The 15,862-nt window shown below is 33.2% G+C and overlaps 2 protein-coding genes across 2 annotated transcripts; both read left to right on the top strand.

The window, feature by feature from the left end:
- Window positions 1-4,137: 4,137 nt before the first annotated feature.
- On the top strand, window positions 4,138-10,816 carry LOC120085122 (cellulose synthase A catalytic subunit 3 [UDP-forming]-like). The gene is made up of 15 exons (XM_039040985.1): window positions 4,138-4,574; window positions 4,803-4,856; window positions 5,094-5,289; window positions 5,596-5,819; window positions 5,915-6,029; window positions 6,121-6,319; window positions 7,055-7,321; window positions 7,462-7,807; window positions 7,903-8,040; window positions 8,218-8,343; window positions 8,430-8,642; window positions 8,738-9,002; window positions 9,137-9,339; window positions 9,561-9,911; window positions 10,009-10,816. The coding sequence occupies exons 2-15, from the start codon at window positions 4,836-4,838 to the stop codon at window positions 10,591-10,593; spliced, it is 3,249 nt and encodes a 1,082-aa protein (XP_038896913.1). The 5' UTR covers window positions 4,138-4,574; window positions 4,803-4,835; the 3' UTR covers window positions 10,594-10,816.
- A 233-nt stretch (window positions 10,817-11,049) lies between these two features.
- LOC120085123 lies at window positions 11,050-13,410 on the top strand. The gene is made up of 2 exons (XM_039040986.1): window positions 11,050-12,714; window positions 13,033-13,410. The coding sequence occupies exons 1-2, from the start codon at window positions 12,150-12,152 to the stop codon at window positions 13,065-13,067; spliced, it is 600 nt and encodes a 199-aa protein (XP_038896914.1). The 5' UTR covers window positions 11,050-12,149; the 3' UTR covers window positions 13,068-13,410.
- The last annotated feature ends 2,452 nt before the right edge of the window (window positions 13,411-15,862 follow it).

Raw genomic sequence — 15,862 nt, 5'->3', positions numbered from 1 at the left:
TGTCAAACTTTTTTTTTTCCTTTTAAAGAAATTTTTTATCATTGAAAAAAAAATCATATTTATACTTACCATTAAAATTTCAGACCAATGATTATATTAATTGGATAAAAGTTAGGTACAACGAAAAATTGTCACGTGGTAACTTTTATTTTTTTAAAAAAATTTATGTATAATAAAAAAAGTGGAGCGCATAGATTAGATGCAGTCATTGTTCATATAAATTTAAACTCTAAACTTTTAATAGTGAATTATAACCCTCTTTTAATTTTATTTCATTTGAGATAAACTCTTAGAACTATCTAAATAAAATTATTCCTTTCAAAATTCTATTAAATCAGTAAATAAAAATTATTATGTAATTCTTTCTAAAGAAACAAAACGAAGACGAAACGATAAAATATCACTCAAATTAATTGAAAACCACTACTATTAATTTGATTTCTATGTTTCTCATTGATACAAGCATATTTAATGTTTCTATATACATGTCGAAATTATACATTAATAAAAATATTCGTGAATCAATACAATTGTTATTTTTTGACTTAATTGATACCATCCAAACGTTTAGAAGTATATATTGTTTCCCCTTTATTATATAACCAAAATATATGGATGCATAAACCAATAATAGCCCAAACTAAAAAAATAATAATAATAATTAAAAAAGCACCCTCATTCTATCAATTATCATACTATTATCGGTAACGTTTGGTAAATATTTCAATAAAAAGAGTAGAAATTTGTTAAAATTTTATGCAATATGTGGCTTAGAATGAGGAGATGAATTGGAATAGTATGGTCATATTGGAGTCCAAATATAAAGAATACCTAATAAGTGAAAATCAATATTAAATGGGGAGGAAGCAACAATGCAAGGATTTGAATGCATGACCTTCCTATACCAGATATTATCTTAAATCACTAATTAACGAAAAAACTTAAGTTAGTAGGTGAATATAAATTTAATTGTATATCATTTAACAATTTTTTTTTTTTTGTGCAAAAGGTTTTTAGGGGCCCCGACTATCTTAAGATTACAATAATCATTTATTACTACAGTAAATACTATTTTGTAGTCCCTAATCCCCATATGTTACAGTATTTACTAGTTGCTACAGTTTTTACTATTTTAAGTTTATAATATTTTTATTCTTTGCTATAATATTCACTATTTTATACTCAAACTAAAACACTTTATAGCCCAACACACAAACTATTATAACCCAACTATAATAATTTATGACTATAGCAAATAACTTCTTGTCCCAAATGCTCATTTAAATGTTTTACATGAAAAGTGTTATTGTAACTTTTCTTTTAATAAGACATTTATGAACTAAATATGAAAGTTGAGTATTGGAAATAGGGGAGAAACCGAGTGAAAAGATAAAAAAGAAACTCGTGTTTGGAGTACCAACTTAAATGGATTGAAATTTTAAATTATCAACTCATTGTTTGTTTGATTCAATGTTAAAGAACTTTACTTTATAAACTTCAGCCGTGAAGTCTATGCATTTAGACATTTTTTTAATATTTAAAAATTTCATGTGAAACTAACCATTGAAATAAAAAATTTAGTGGTTATATAACTATATGATAACTCTTCAATATATTTAGTTTAATTTAATTATTATTTTTCTTTAATTAAAATAAATTAGGACCTCATTTCAAAAGAGCCCTTAGTTGTAGTGAATAATAGGATTCATGTTTTGTTTATTTATTTTTTCTTTAACTTCATATAGATATACATATACTTAGTTAAAAGACATATGCATGGCAAGTGGTTAAAAGTATTTTAAACTTGATTTCTATACTGAAAATACATATTAAAATATAAAAGACTTATGTGATTGAATGTGTACGTAAATAAAAATAAGAATAATAAATAATTTTACTTTAGCAGTCAAATAGAAAGCACATGGAAAATAATCTAAAATGGTTTATATGATTTTATTCAAAACTATTAATGAAAAATGGATAAAAAAAAATTAACAACAATATATCCCATGAATATTTTTTATACTTGAAAATTAATTTACTGGTCAGTAATAGATGATCTAAATTTTTAAAATAACACAAATGTTTATTTTTGTTTGAAAATAGTGTATTGATTTATTTTGTTTGAAAAAAATGTATTGATTTACAGCAGAGATAATATGATTTTCTCTTTTTGTTGAAAATAGAGTTATTCATATGTAACAATGAATCACATTTTAAAATTTAAAATCATATGAATATTTTGTATGCTTGAAAATAAATCTAGTAATCAGCTATAAAGGCAGTATAAAGCAGTAAAGAAAAAAAAAATACTTTCGAAGACAATAATGTTACCTCTTCATCGACGAAAATAAATTTCATGCATTCTCGTTTTATGTTTAATTTTCGTTCTTAAGACAGTCCTTGCTCCAAACATACCTTATTATTATTAGACTTTCAAATAATTTAGATTTAATTTCCATTCTTGAAAAATGAACTAAAAGACAAATATAAAATGAGAATACTATCTTGCTATAGTAAATACTATTTTGCATTCCCCTATTAACTACCGTCAACACTATTTTAAAATCATAATTTACTACAATTTTTATTATTTTACATTCATTATTTTTTTATTATTTACTACAGTGTTTACTATTTATTTTTTAAACTAAAATAGTTTACATCTCAAACACATACTATTATAACCCAAACTAAAATAATCTACATCTCAAACATAAATTATTATAACCTAACTATAATAACCAACTATTTGTCCCAAACACCCCTCATAGAAAAAAATTAAAAATAAATGTGTATAACAAGGTTTAAAATGCCAATATCTAAAAAAAAAAAAAAAAAAAAAAAAAAAAAAAACTATACATGGATTTGGGTTGAAGGATTTTTGACCAACAAAAGGTTTGGCAACAAAATGGCCCAAATAAGTTCTAAACCCAACCTTAAATTATAGGATTGAGTTGACCATTGTCAAGATTATAACTTATTTTTTTATTTTTAATTTAAAACTCGTAGAATTCAAAATGTAATACATAATATCGTATGAATTTGTTTCAACATTTAAATATCAAACAACTTTTAAAAGTAACATATTAACAAATCAAAGTAATCAGCTTTAAACAAATAGAAATATATATATTTTATTATATATAAAATATCGGATTGAATTAGGTCAACCCAGTTTTTTTTACACCCACAATCCAACTCAACTCAGTGAAAATAGAAAAAAGTTTACCAACCCAACCCAACCTTTACATTTTGGGTTGGGTGGTCCGGGTTGTTTGATTGCTGGGTTATTTGAACATCCCTAACAAAAATATCGAGGTCCCACTTTTACGAAGATTTTGGTGGAAATATCAATAAAATGTTGATTTCAATGAATATTTTTGGAAAACTTATAAAAATAAAAAATCCATAAAAATTAATTTAAATTAATAAATAAATATTTTATGATTTTTAAATAAGTTAACATGCCTATTATCTATATAATGTTTACATTTGTGACATTTTCTTACTTGTTTTTTTATGTTTCATAAATTTTGTTTACAATATAATTGAAATATCGATTCACCTCTTACGTTGATGTTCAATCCATGAAATGTAGAAATATCGATAATCGACATGTCTACAAAAATTTAAAACTATGCATGCATTAAATATGGATTGATACAAAAAATAAGGATATGAAGATCCTAAATAAAAGATTCAAGGGAAATTTTAAAAGATAGAAAAATGAGGAAACTATTTACATAAAAATAAAATTTAATATTTTTTTGATAAACAACTATTCGTTTTTATTGGTTTCTTTTTGTTATTTACGTAAATAGTTTAATATTTAAATATAGGTGATATTTTTCGCTCTGTTAAATAGATTTAATCTATTATGTTAAAATTAATTAAAGTGTTTTGACATTTTATAAATTAAATTAGCTAATTATTTTTAAATCTATAACGTGTGGTTTTGGGTTTATTACTTTCCCAAAGGCGATTGACTCTCTTATCTACTGTCACTTCTGAACAGCTGGTTTTTGGTTCCATAAAAAAATCAGACAATCCGACCCCACATCCTTAAAAGACATTGATTTGTTCTTTTCATTCTTTTTAATTCCATTTCCCTATTCAAATTTTCATTTTTCTTAATTAATTATCAAAGAATGATTGGATTTCAGAGCGACCCTTTCAAATTCAAATAAACCCATCTCCCCGCAACAGAGCAAATGATTGAGCTGCGCCGCGCGTGACCTGTTAACTTCTCCGTTTCTCTCACCACCAGCCCGCCGCTCACGGCGGAGGAGATTCGCCACCGACCCAGTTCGCCGGTTGACGGGGGGCGTCTCGATTCCTCTTGTTCTGTCCTTTTTCGTATTAGCAGTTTTCTCTCTGTCTACATTGTGTGCTTGTTTACAGCCAGCTGTAAGACCACTGCTTTTTATTGACTCTTGAAACAGAGAGAAAAGAGAGATTCTGTATACTCCCACCGTTGCTGCTCGCCTTTTGGGTTTAATGTCTGTTTCTATATTCGATTCTTCGTTTTATGTTCGTGATTCGATATTGCTTTTGCTTGGAATCGTTTAGAGGTAAGTGATTATCTCTGTTTTTGCTCTGTAGTGACTCTGTTCTCTCTCTCTCAAATGGGGTTTGATTTTTGATCGTTTGAGGATGTGGGGTTGGTCGTTTTATGGGGCTTGTTGACTAATTTTGCCGGTGTTTTTAGTTTGCTGAATCTGAACTTCTTTTAGTTTTGGAGTTTCAGAATGTTGTTGATTTACACTGATTCTTCTTCTCTTATTGGGGATTCTTGACAGGATCGAAGTGTTTAAGAAAGGCAGCTAGCTGCCATGGAACCTGGAGAATCTGCGGTGAGTTTTATAAACTTGTTTGGTTGGTGGGAAAAACATGGAAAAGAGGAGAGAATAGTTTTCTTTGTGTCAAGTATTTCTTCAAACTCAGTTTGTAGCATAAAAAAAACCTTTGTTTCTTAACCAAATAGTTAATTTGATGATCGGTTATTTTGTTTTACTCTCTCATTTCATGGTTGAAGATCGTAGATATCAGTTTAATAAACCCCGTGTTTTTTGATGCTCATTTAAACTCAGGCTAAGGTTATAAAGAACATGGGCCCCAATGCCTGTCAAATATGTGGAGACCATGTCGGGAAGACCGTAGAGGGCGAACCATTTGTTGCCTGTGATGTTTGCACATTTCCTGTTTGCAGACCATGCTATGAGTACGAGAGAAAAGATGGGAATCAGTCTTGTCCTCAATGCAAAAGCAGATACAAGAGGCACAAAGGTTTGTTGTTTCTTCGTGTAATATTGTCGGTTTTTTGCAACATATGAGATTTACAAAATTGTCTATTTTCCCCTACTTATTGTTCTTCACATCATATTAAGTCCATTACGTTGAAAAACATGAATGACATGCTTCTAACTTTCTAGGCTGTTGGCTTGTGGAGCTATGAATTTGAGTTCCCTTTTATGATAAAATATTGGATAGTACGTGATTTCTTTGAAAATTCTTTACCACCTACAATGCGATTTTCTTTACGAACATAAGATGTTTTTCTACAATACATTTTTTTCACTTTCTTTTGTACAGGAAGTTCTGCTGTTCTTGGTGATGAAGTGGCTGCTGAACTTGAGGATGATGATGATGCGATTGATTTAAATTACATTTCTGAAAATCAAAAACAGAAGCAGAAGATTGCGGAGCGAATGATGAGCTGGCAGATGTCATATGGACAAACACAAGATCTCCCGCCTCCGAATTACGACAAAGAAGTTTCTTTAAATCACATTCCCTTGCTCACCAATGGGCAGGAGGTAGTTTAATAACTTATGTCAGATCCTCTTTGTTCTTTTTACAAAAGCAAGCAGAGTTATTTATTTATTTATATTTGAATTTTATACACCTTTAGGTTTCTGGAGAACTTTCAGCTGCATCACCTGAGCATCATTTGATGGCGTCTCCTGGACATCCTCGTGGGAAGCCGATATATTCTCTTCCTTATGCAGCTGATATTAACCAATCACGTAAATTTTTCGCTTTTGCAACTTAACATCTATAATGTTATTGGTCATACTTATTGTATATGAGAAACTCTTGGTTGTGACTATGATATAGCTAATGTGCGAGGCGTGGACCCTACAAAAGAGTATAATTCGTCGGGGCTAGGCAATGTAGCGTGGAAAGAAAGAGTTGATGGCTGGAAGATGAAACAGGAGAAGAATGCTGGACCAATGAGCATAGCCCATGCTGCATCTGAAAGGGGAGGTGGAGATATTGATGCCTGTACAGATGTGCTTGTTGATGACTCCTTACTGTAAGCTTGTTTTTTCCCAAAATTATTTCTTTGTGACTTTTGTTCCTTGGAGTCTAATCGTAGCATTTGGGAAAGCTAGAATGTTAGACTTGCATGAAGCCCAGGGGTGGCCCTAATGGTAAAAGCTTGAGATATTTGGAGATATTTTTTAAATGAAAAACTTAGGATTGATTTGATCACCATTTTGTTTTTGGTTTTTTAATTTTTGAAAATTAAGCTTACTATCGTTACTCTTAGCTTTTATCACCTATTCTTTAAACACATTTTAAAAAATCAACCTAAATTTTGAAAACTAAAAAAAAGTAATTTTAAAAAAAATTTATCCTTTCTTTGTGTGTGGAAACAAGCACAATTTTCTAGAATAGAATACAAAAAATAAAATGGTTATCAAATGAGGCCTAAATAATTAGAACCTTTGATGTCTGGGCTAGTGTTGAAATAGTCCAAACTTCCCTAAAGATCATTACTTATGGAAGGGGTTATTTGAAGTTGCATTATCACTCCCGACATTATTTAATGTTGCATAATATTAAATTTTGGAAGGTCATGTTCTTTATTTTATGAGGAAAAAGGAAGATTGGTGTTTTTAAGTCCTTTTGATTTGAAAATGACTTAAGACATAACTGCAAACATTGACTAGCATGTCAGAAATGAGCAATATATTATACAAAAAGTTCATACTTTTTATTGTAACATATAAGGTAAACTTTTCATGTCAACTTTGTTTGTTTACAGAAATGATGAAGCTCGCCAGCCTCTCTCGCGAAAGGTTTCTATTCCATCATCTAGGATAAACCCTTATAGAATGGTGATTGTTCTGCGACTTGTAATTCTTTGTTTTTTCTTGCACTACCGAATCACGAATCCTGTACGCAATGCATATGCTCTCTGGCTGATATCTGTTATATGTGAGATTTGGTTTGCAATATCCTGGATATTAGATCAGTTTCCGAAGTGGCTTCCTGTAAACCGTGAGACATATCTTGATCGGCTTGCATTAAGGTTGGAAAAGTTGTTTTCTACTTTATTCGGATTCAATATCTTAACCCTAGCAATCATTTTCATAATAAACTAATGCCTGAGCAATCTATTTTCTTTGTCTAAATTTTTTTTGAATATAATGAATTTTGTATGCTTCATAGATATGATAGGGAAGGGGAACCATCACAGCTTGCTGCTGTTGACATTTTTGTGAGTACTGTTGACCCACTGAAGGAACCTCCACTTGTCACAGCCAACACTGTACTATCTATTCTTGCAGTTGACTACCCGGTTGACAAGGTCTCATGCTATGTTTCTGATGATGGAGCTGCCATGTTGACATTTGAAGCATTATCTGAAACATCAGAGTTTGCAAGGTCATGGGTGCCTTTCTGCAAGAAATACAGCATCGAGCCTCGGGCTCCAGAATGGTACTTCGCTCAGAAAATTGATTACTTGAAGGATAAAGTCGACCCATCATTTGTTAAAGATCGTAGAGCAATGAAGGTACTATCTAAAATACCAAAAACAACCCCAAAAAGTAATATAGTGGCAAAGTCCTATAAAAGAAAGCAATTTTATCGGTCCCCACTTTATTGCAGAGAGAATACGAGGAATTTAAGGTCCGCATCAATGTTTTGGTATCAAAGGCACAGAAGGTTCCAGAAGAAGGATGGGTCATGCAAGATGGAACTCCGTGGCCCGGAAATAATACTAGAGACCATCCAGGAATGATCCAGGTAATCTATTTTCGTCAGTTATTATCAATACTTGTAGGTTTATCTTACCTATAAAAGGATCATTTTCCTAATGCAAACATATTGTCATTTGATTATTACAAAGCTCAACTTACAAACGGTCATGTGCATAAGATGCGTGCCATTTTGAGTACAAACTTGTGTCTCGTTTACATGCAGGTTTTCCTAGGCCAAAACGGTGGACTGGATTCCGATGGTAATGAGTTGCCTCGTTTAGTCTATGTATCTCGTGAAAAACGTCCAGGATTCCAACATCATAAGAAAGCCGGTGCAATGAATGCTCTTGTAAGTATTAAATAGCTACAAGACATCTTTTTGTCCATTAATGGGGGTTAAATTGCAGTAGAGTCATGTTCAAAATATGGCTGCAGGTTCGAGTGTCTGCTGTTCTTACCAATGGCCCATTCTTGTTGAATCTTGACTGTGATCACTACATCAACAACAGCAAGGCATTGAGGGAAGCAATGTGTTTTATGATGGATCCAAACCTTGGCAAATACGTCTGTTATGTTCAATTTCCTCAAAGATTCGATGGTATCGATAAGAACGATCGATATGCCAACCGTAATACTGTGTTCTTTGATGTAAGTTTATTAACCCTCATATTATTATGTTCTGTCTCTTAATTAAAGTATAGCCCATTTGGGTTCTAATACTTCCCTTGTTTTCATTATCTCAGATAAATTTACGAGGTTTGGATGGGCTTCAAGGTCCAGTTTATGTGGGTACTGGATGTGTCTTCAACAGAACTGCACTGTATGGTTATGAACCTCCTCTCAAACCAAAGAATAGGAAATCAGGATTTCTGTATTCTCTGTGTGGCAGATCTCGAAAGAAGAATTCAAAATCAAGTAAAAAAAGTCCAGACAAGAAGAAATCAAGCAAGCATATGGATCCAACAGTGCCAATTTTTAATCTTGACGACATTGAAGAAGTGGTCGAAGGTACACCCTTGATTTTAAGTGATCCTTTGTGTATTGTTCCTCTTTGATTACTTTGGTCCTTTTGCAATAATTGCTTTTGTTTGAAAACTATTTGATTATTGGATTGACAAACCGACAAAAAATCTTATGTATAGGTGCTGGATTTGATGATGAGAAGTCCTTGCTAATGTCTCAAATGACCCTGGAGCAAAGGTTTGGCCAATCTTCTGTTTTTGTTGCCTCAACCCTTATGGAAAATGGTGGAGTTCCTCAATCCGCAACGCCTGAGTCTCTTCTGAAGGAGGCTATTCATGTTATCAGCTGTGGATATGAAGATAAGACGGACTGGGGATCCGAGGTTAGTCTACTTTGGAGGCATTCCTTGGTTCACATTAAAACAACCCTACTGAATTGATCTAGAATGAAGCTCAGTTTCTTATTTGAAAAAAAAAAGTGTTTCCTAAACTTGCACATGAACATGAAATGTTAGAGATGGATTCATAAAGAAGTGAGCACGTTTCATGTGGATTTTGCCTGCCATGGTGCTTAAGGACATTCTATTGGTCCTTTTCTTTGCAGATTGGATGGATTTATGGCTCTGTCACTGAAGATATTCTTACAGGATTCAAGATGCATGCCCGTGGTTGGCGGTCGATTTATTGTATGCCAGACCGTCCTGCTTTTAAAGGGTCTGCGCCTATTAATCTTTCAGATCGATTAAACCAAGTGCTTCGATGGGCCCTCGGTTCGGTGGAGATTCTTCTGAGTAGGCATTGTCCTATCTGGTATGGCTACGGTGGAAGGCTCAAATGGCTCGAAAGGTTTGCATATGTGAACACTACAATCTATCCGATAACTGCAGTTCCTCTTCTCATGTATTGTACCTTGCCAGCCGTGTGTCTGCTGACAAACAAGTTCATTATTCCTCAGGTGCAGTATATAACTGAAAAAACAGAATTATATGTCTCTTTATATTGGTTCACAATGGCTTGGCTATGTCATGTAATTTGGTTCAATATGTTTGCAGATAAGTAACATTGCAAGTATATGGTTTATAGCCCTCTTTCTCTCCATCTTTGCAACGGGCATTCTCGAGATGAGATGGAGTGGGGTTGGGATCGATGAGTGGTGGAGAAACGAACAATTTTGGGTCATTGGAGGTGTTTCAGCTCACTTGTTTGCTGTTTTCCAAGGTCTGCTCAAGGTTCTTGCTGGTATCGATACCAACTTTACGGTCACATCCAAGGCGTCTGACGAAGACGGGGACTATGCTGAGCTTTACATGTTCAAATGGACGACTCTTCTCATCCCACCAACTACACTCCTCATCGTAAACTTGGTCGGAGTCGTAGCAGGAATATCTTATGCAATCAACAGCGGATACCAATCATGGGGACCACTGTTTGGCAAGCTCTTTTTCGCTTTCTGGGTGATCATTCATCTCTATCCATTCTTGAAAGGTTTGATGGGTCGTCAAAATAGAACACCCACCATTGTCGTCGTGTGGTCGATTCTGCTTGCTTCCATCTTCTCGTTGTTATGGGTGAGGATCGATCCGTTCACTACAACAGTCATAGGGCCCGACGTCGAGGAGTGTGGAATCAACTGCTAGACTAGTTTGACCATACATGCTGCTGAGAGAACTTTTGGGAAACTTGCTCTATATATTTAAGGTATACATGTCTATAAGGATACATGAGGTTGGATGAAAATAGGTGTTGTATTGATCCTATTGTGTCTTATGCAATTCACTAATAGATGCAATGGCTTTAAAAGTGCTAATGTAAAGAAAAAGATCACCATAGATGATCATTTTTAGGTTGTAGCTTTTTGTACGTGATTTTCAAGTTTTTTGTTTTTTGTTTTTTGTTTTTTTTTTCTTTCGAGATTAGACATTTCGAGTTTGTTTGATAGGTAATTCAGATGCGTTTAGTAGATAATTTGGATTCTATTTTTAAAAATTACTTGTAGATTTTGTGATACAAACACTGCAACTTTTGAAGCCCTTTTCGTGTTTTTAGATTTTGAATTTAAAATTTTCAAATCTAGAATTATAATAAAAAAGGATTAAAATGTTAATAAAAACGCTATTTCATGGTATAAACTCAATTATTTTTATTTTTTGTTTTTCTTTTAAAGAAGAATAAAGTATTTGACAATTATAAAACCAATGAGGTCATATTTGTCTGAACCAAACAACACAACCAGATGGAAAAATTATCTTACCAAAAAAAGAATAAGAACCTTTGGTTGCCCATTGAGTCGATCCATTTGCCATCGAATTTTGTGAATGCCGAATGTGTCTAAATTAAATTTTATTAAGAAATAAAAACAACATTTCTGTTCTTTTTTTGTTATACATTATGTTAGTTTGTTAATAAGGAAGTTGGGCTTTGTTAAGTCCATTCCCTTTCTCTTCCATTCTGTTTTGTTCTGTGTATAAAGAAATGAGCTCACTTGTATTTATGAGTACAAATCAGTCAATAAAGAGTGATCTTATTTGTTTTATTCAATGTGGTAATATGGTATCAAAACGATTTTTTTCCACATTGATTTACTCTTTCGATTCATCATCTCTTGATACACTTTCAGATCATCCTCGTCCGTGAACTCATCCTCACCATGACTACAGGAGAAGATTTAACACCTATAAACTCGAGGATTCCACCTCTTATGAACACTGATCTAGAAGTGTAATTAAATCCATATCTCCTACATCATTCGATTGTTCCGACTGCTAATCTTGTATCTCAACCACTTGCTGGATCAAGCAACTACTCATCATGGAGTAAAGCAATGCGTCTGACATTTTCTGGTAAGAACAAATTAGGGTTTATCATTGGAACAATTCAGAAACCATCAATGGAAGGAAGTCTATGTTTGCTTGGCAATGTAACAATGATGTCATTATGTCATGGATCATCAATTCAGTATCAAAAGAAATTGTTGCAAGCCTCGTATATACTGGAAATGTGAAAGAAATCTGGGATGAATTGAAGGAAAGATATCTTTAGTCCAATGGCCCTCACGTATATCAGTTGAGGCAAGATCTTGTAACAACGATACAAGGTAATTCATCTGACATATTATGCTAAAATTGCTACAATATGGCAAAATCTTGTTGAATATCGCCCTGTTGATGAATACCATTGTGGAGGCTTGAAGAAGATGCTTGAATTTCTTAATGTCGAATTTGTCATGATATTTCTTATGGGACTGAATAAATCATACAATCAAATTCGAGCTCAAATCCTCTTAATTGATTCTTTGTCGGCTATCAACAAAGTTTTTTCACTGATAATTCAAGAAGAAAGACAAAGATCGATTTGTCAGAATTCTTCATCAGTTGAATCTATCACTTTAATGGCAAATATTGATGGAATCAAAAGAAGTGAATCTGCTAAATTTAAAAGGAAATATGGACAACGTTTGATATGTTCCTACTGTGGAATAAAAGGACACATTGTGGATAAATGCTACAAACTTCATGGATATCCACCAAGCCATAGATTATACAACTATTCCATTCATCAGAAAGATGCTATCTTAAACTCATCTTCCTCCACTATAGCAACATCAAAGAAAAACAACACTGCAGAAAAATCTAATCAGTCGACATTCTTTGCAAGCCTCACTAATAATCAGTATTCACAATTGATGACTATGCTGCAGTCTCATCTTTCCATTTCACAGAATGAAGAGATCATCAAAACTAAAACAACTCATGTAGCAGGTACATGCCATTCTCCATTTACAACTACACATAGTAATAGTATTCTTTGGGTTTTAGACTCAAAAGCTTCAAGTCATATATCCCATAATCGATCACTATTTGTAAATATGAGAGTTTCCCATAACATATCAGTTGTCTTGCCTAACCAAACTAGATTCATGGTTGAATTCATTGGTGATATCATTTTACAGAAGGATTTTTTTGCCTCACAATGTCCTTTTTGTTCCAGAATTTGCATATAATTTGTTGTCTGTCAGTGCCTTACTTAAAGATCAGTGTTATTCCATTCATTTTTCTAAAGATTATTGTTCAATTCAGGACAAGTTAAACTTGAAAATGATTGGGATGGTTGATCTATGGCCTTTACTTGTTATCAACACTCACTGATAGAGATAAAGGTAATATGCAGCATGTTATGCCTTGTAAAGCATCTACCTATATATGGCATCAACGTTTGGGACACCCTTCAACTGCCAGAATGAAGGAGTTATCAAATATCTTGTCATTCTTTGATCCTATATCAAGTCATGATCATTGTCATGTTTCTCTGTTAGCAAAACAACCTAGATTTTCATTTCCTGCATTGAAAAAAGTTGTTGATGTAATTTTTGTTCTTATTCATTGTGACATATGGGGACCTTTTCAAAACCCCACACATGCTGGATTTTCTTACTCTGTGACCTTAGTTGAAGATGAATCTCGTTATACATGGATTTATCTTTTGAAGCACAAGAATGATGTTTTACATATTATTCCTCGTTTCTTTAAACTTGTTGAAACACAGTTCTTTAAAACCATTAAAATCTTTCGATCCGACAATGTACTTGAACTCAACTTTAAGGATTTTTTTGCCACAACTGGAACAATTCATCAGTTTTCTTGTCCTTACACACCTCAACAAAATTCAGTTGTTGAATGGAAGCATCAACATCTCTTGAATGTAGCACGAGTTTTTATGTTTCAGTCCAAAGTTCCTATTATTTTCTGGGGAGAGTGTATTCTCACTATAACCCACTCGATAAAAAAAAATTCCTATTCCATTATTATCTCACAAAACTCCTTTTTCTGTGTTGAATGGAAAAGATGCTAACTACTTTTTGTTAAAGGTCTTTGGTTGCTTGACATATGCTTCAACCTTATCAGTTAAGAGATCTAAATTTGATCCAAGAGCTCATCCATGTGTCTTTATGGGATATCCAGTTGGTGTAAAAGGATACAGATTATATGACATTGTTAAGAAGAGTTTCTTTATCTCTCGAGATATCCTATTCTTTGAAGATTTGTTTCCCTTTCACAGCACCACTGACAATCCTTCTCACATATCTACTGATTTCTTAGATCAATTTGTACTTCCTTCTTCGATTCTAATGGATATACCTATGACAAATACAAGTACCACTAACTTGAATATAACTCCACTGAATCCTAATGATAGTATATCTACCGATATATCTGATTATATGCATACTGATAAGTTGATAGAACCAAAGGTTGCTACTTCAGTACCTAATGTAACAGAAGTTGCTTCTCCTAATGAACCAACTCCAAGACGATCTAAAAGGCAACAAAATCCACCTTCCTATTTGAAGGACTTCCATTGCAACATTATAACCAATACACCTACTTACTCCACATCTCCATTCTTTTTTTTGGTAAATATCTTTCCTATAATATTTACTAATCAGCTCACAAAGCATATTTGTTGAATGTAGCCACAGTCTATGAACCTACTTTCTATCATCAAGCAGTCAAATTCAAGGAATGTAGAGATGCTATGGACAGTGAAATTGATACTATGGAAAGGAACAAAACTTGGACAATTATGTCTCTACCAAAAGGATATCACACAGTGGGTAGCAAATGAGTATATCGTGAGAAGTACTCTCCTAATGAGACAGTTGATCGTTACAAAGCCAGACTTGTGGCCAAAGAATATAACCAGCAAGAAGGTATTGATTTCTTTGATACATTTTCACTATTAGCTAAAATTGTTACCAGTGAAAATAGTCCTTGCTTTAACCACCTCATATAATTGGCCCTTGGCACAAATGGATATCAACAATGCGTTCTTAAATGGAGATCTATTTGAAAAAGTCTACATGACTTTACCTTTGGGATACAAGACCTCTGAAGTACCAAAAGAGGGGGAGAACCTTGTTTGCCGATTAAATAAATCCATTTATGGACTTAAACAGGCTTCATGATAATGGTTCATTAAAATTTCAAGTGCTTTATCATCACATGGATTTAGATAGTCAAAATCAGATCATTCTCTCTTTACTAGAGGAAGTGGTGATACCTTTATTGTACTATTGGTATATGTTGATGATATTATCATCACAGGTCCCTCATCTGATGAAATTGCCATTGTAAAAAACATACTTAAGATGCACTTCTTATTGAAGGACTTGGGGCAAGTGAAATACTTCTTAGGTTTAGAACTATCTCGTTCTAACCAAGGTATGCTGTTGTCTTAAAGAAAATAATGTCTTCAAATCCTTGAAGACACAAGGTTTTTTGATGCTAAACCTGCCTTATTACCTATGGATTTGAATCTCAAGCTTTCAAAGGATAAAGGAACAAAATTGTCTGATGATGACATTACTTGTTATCGAAGATTAATTGGACGCCTTTTATATTTACAAATCTCTCATCTAGACATCTCATTTGCTGTGCATAGATTAAGTCAGTTCCTACAAAGTCCCACTACACCTCACATGAATTCTGTTCATCACTTACTGAAATATCTAAAACGACCATCAGGACAAGGAATTCTGATTAAACCGATCACTACTTTTCACCTTCAAGCCTTTGTTGATGCTGATTGGGGAGCGTATTTAGATACAAGATGGTTTGTCTCTGGTTTTTATATCTTCGTGGGAGACTCTTTGATCTCATGGAAATCCAAAAAATAGCCAACTATATCGAGATCCTCTGCTGAAGCCGAATATAGAGCCTTAGCCTCTGTGACTAGTGAACTGATGTGGATTTCCCAGCTGCTAATAGACTTGAACATTCAACATTTACTTCCATCCACTGTTTTTTGTGATAATCAAGGTGCCATTTCAATTGCTTCAAATCCAACCTTCCATGAGAGAACAAAGCATATTGAAGTAGATTGTCACTTCGTTCGAGATAAGATTGTTGA

Source organism: Benincasa hispida, chromosome 9 (assembly GCF_009727055.1).
Source record: "Benincasa hispida cultivar B227 chromosome 9, ASM972705v1, whole genome shotgun sequence".
Lineage (NCBI taxonomy): Eukaryota > Viridiplantae > Streptophyta > Magnoliopsida > Cucurbitales > Cucurbitaceae > Benincasa > Benincasa hispida.
Note: the sequence above shows the minus strand (reverse complement) of the source record. Positions and strands in the feature narration are given on the sequence as shown.

Excerpts from the sequence above, each read along its gene's own strand:
- LOC120085122 (XM_039040985.1), top strand. The coding sequence starts at position 4,836 with ATGGAACCTGGAGAATCTGCG. Across the intron at positions 6,030-6,120 it reads AGCTGATATTAACCAATCAC|CTAATGTGCGAGGCGTGGAC; the intron begins GTAAATTTTTCG and ends ACTATGATATAG. Across the intron at positions 7,322-7,461 it reads CTTGATCGGCTTGCATTAAG|ATATGATAGGGAAGGGGAAC; the intron begins GTTGGAAAAGTT and ends TATGCTTCATAG.
- LOC120085123 (XM_039040986.1), top strand. The coding sequence starts at position 12,150 with ATGCTTGAATTTCTTAATGTCGAATTTGTCATGATATTTCTTATGGGA. Across the intron at positions 12,715-13,032 it reads TAAAACAACTCATGTAGCAG|GACAAGTTAAACTTGAAAAT; the intron begins GTACATGCCATT and ends TGTTCAATTCAG.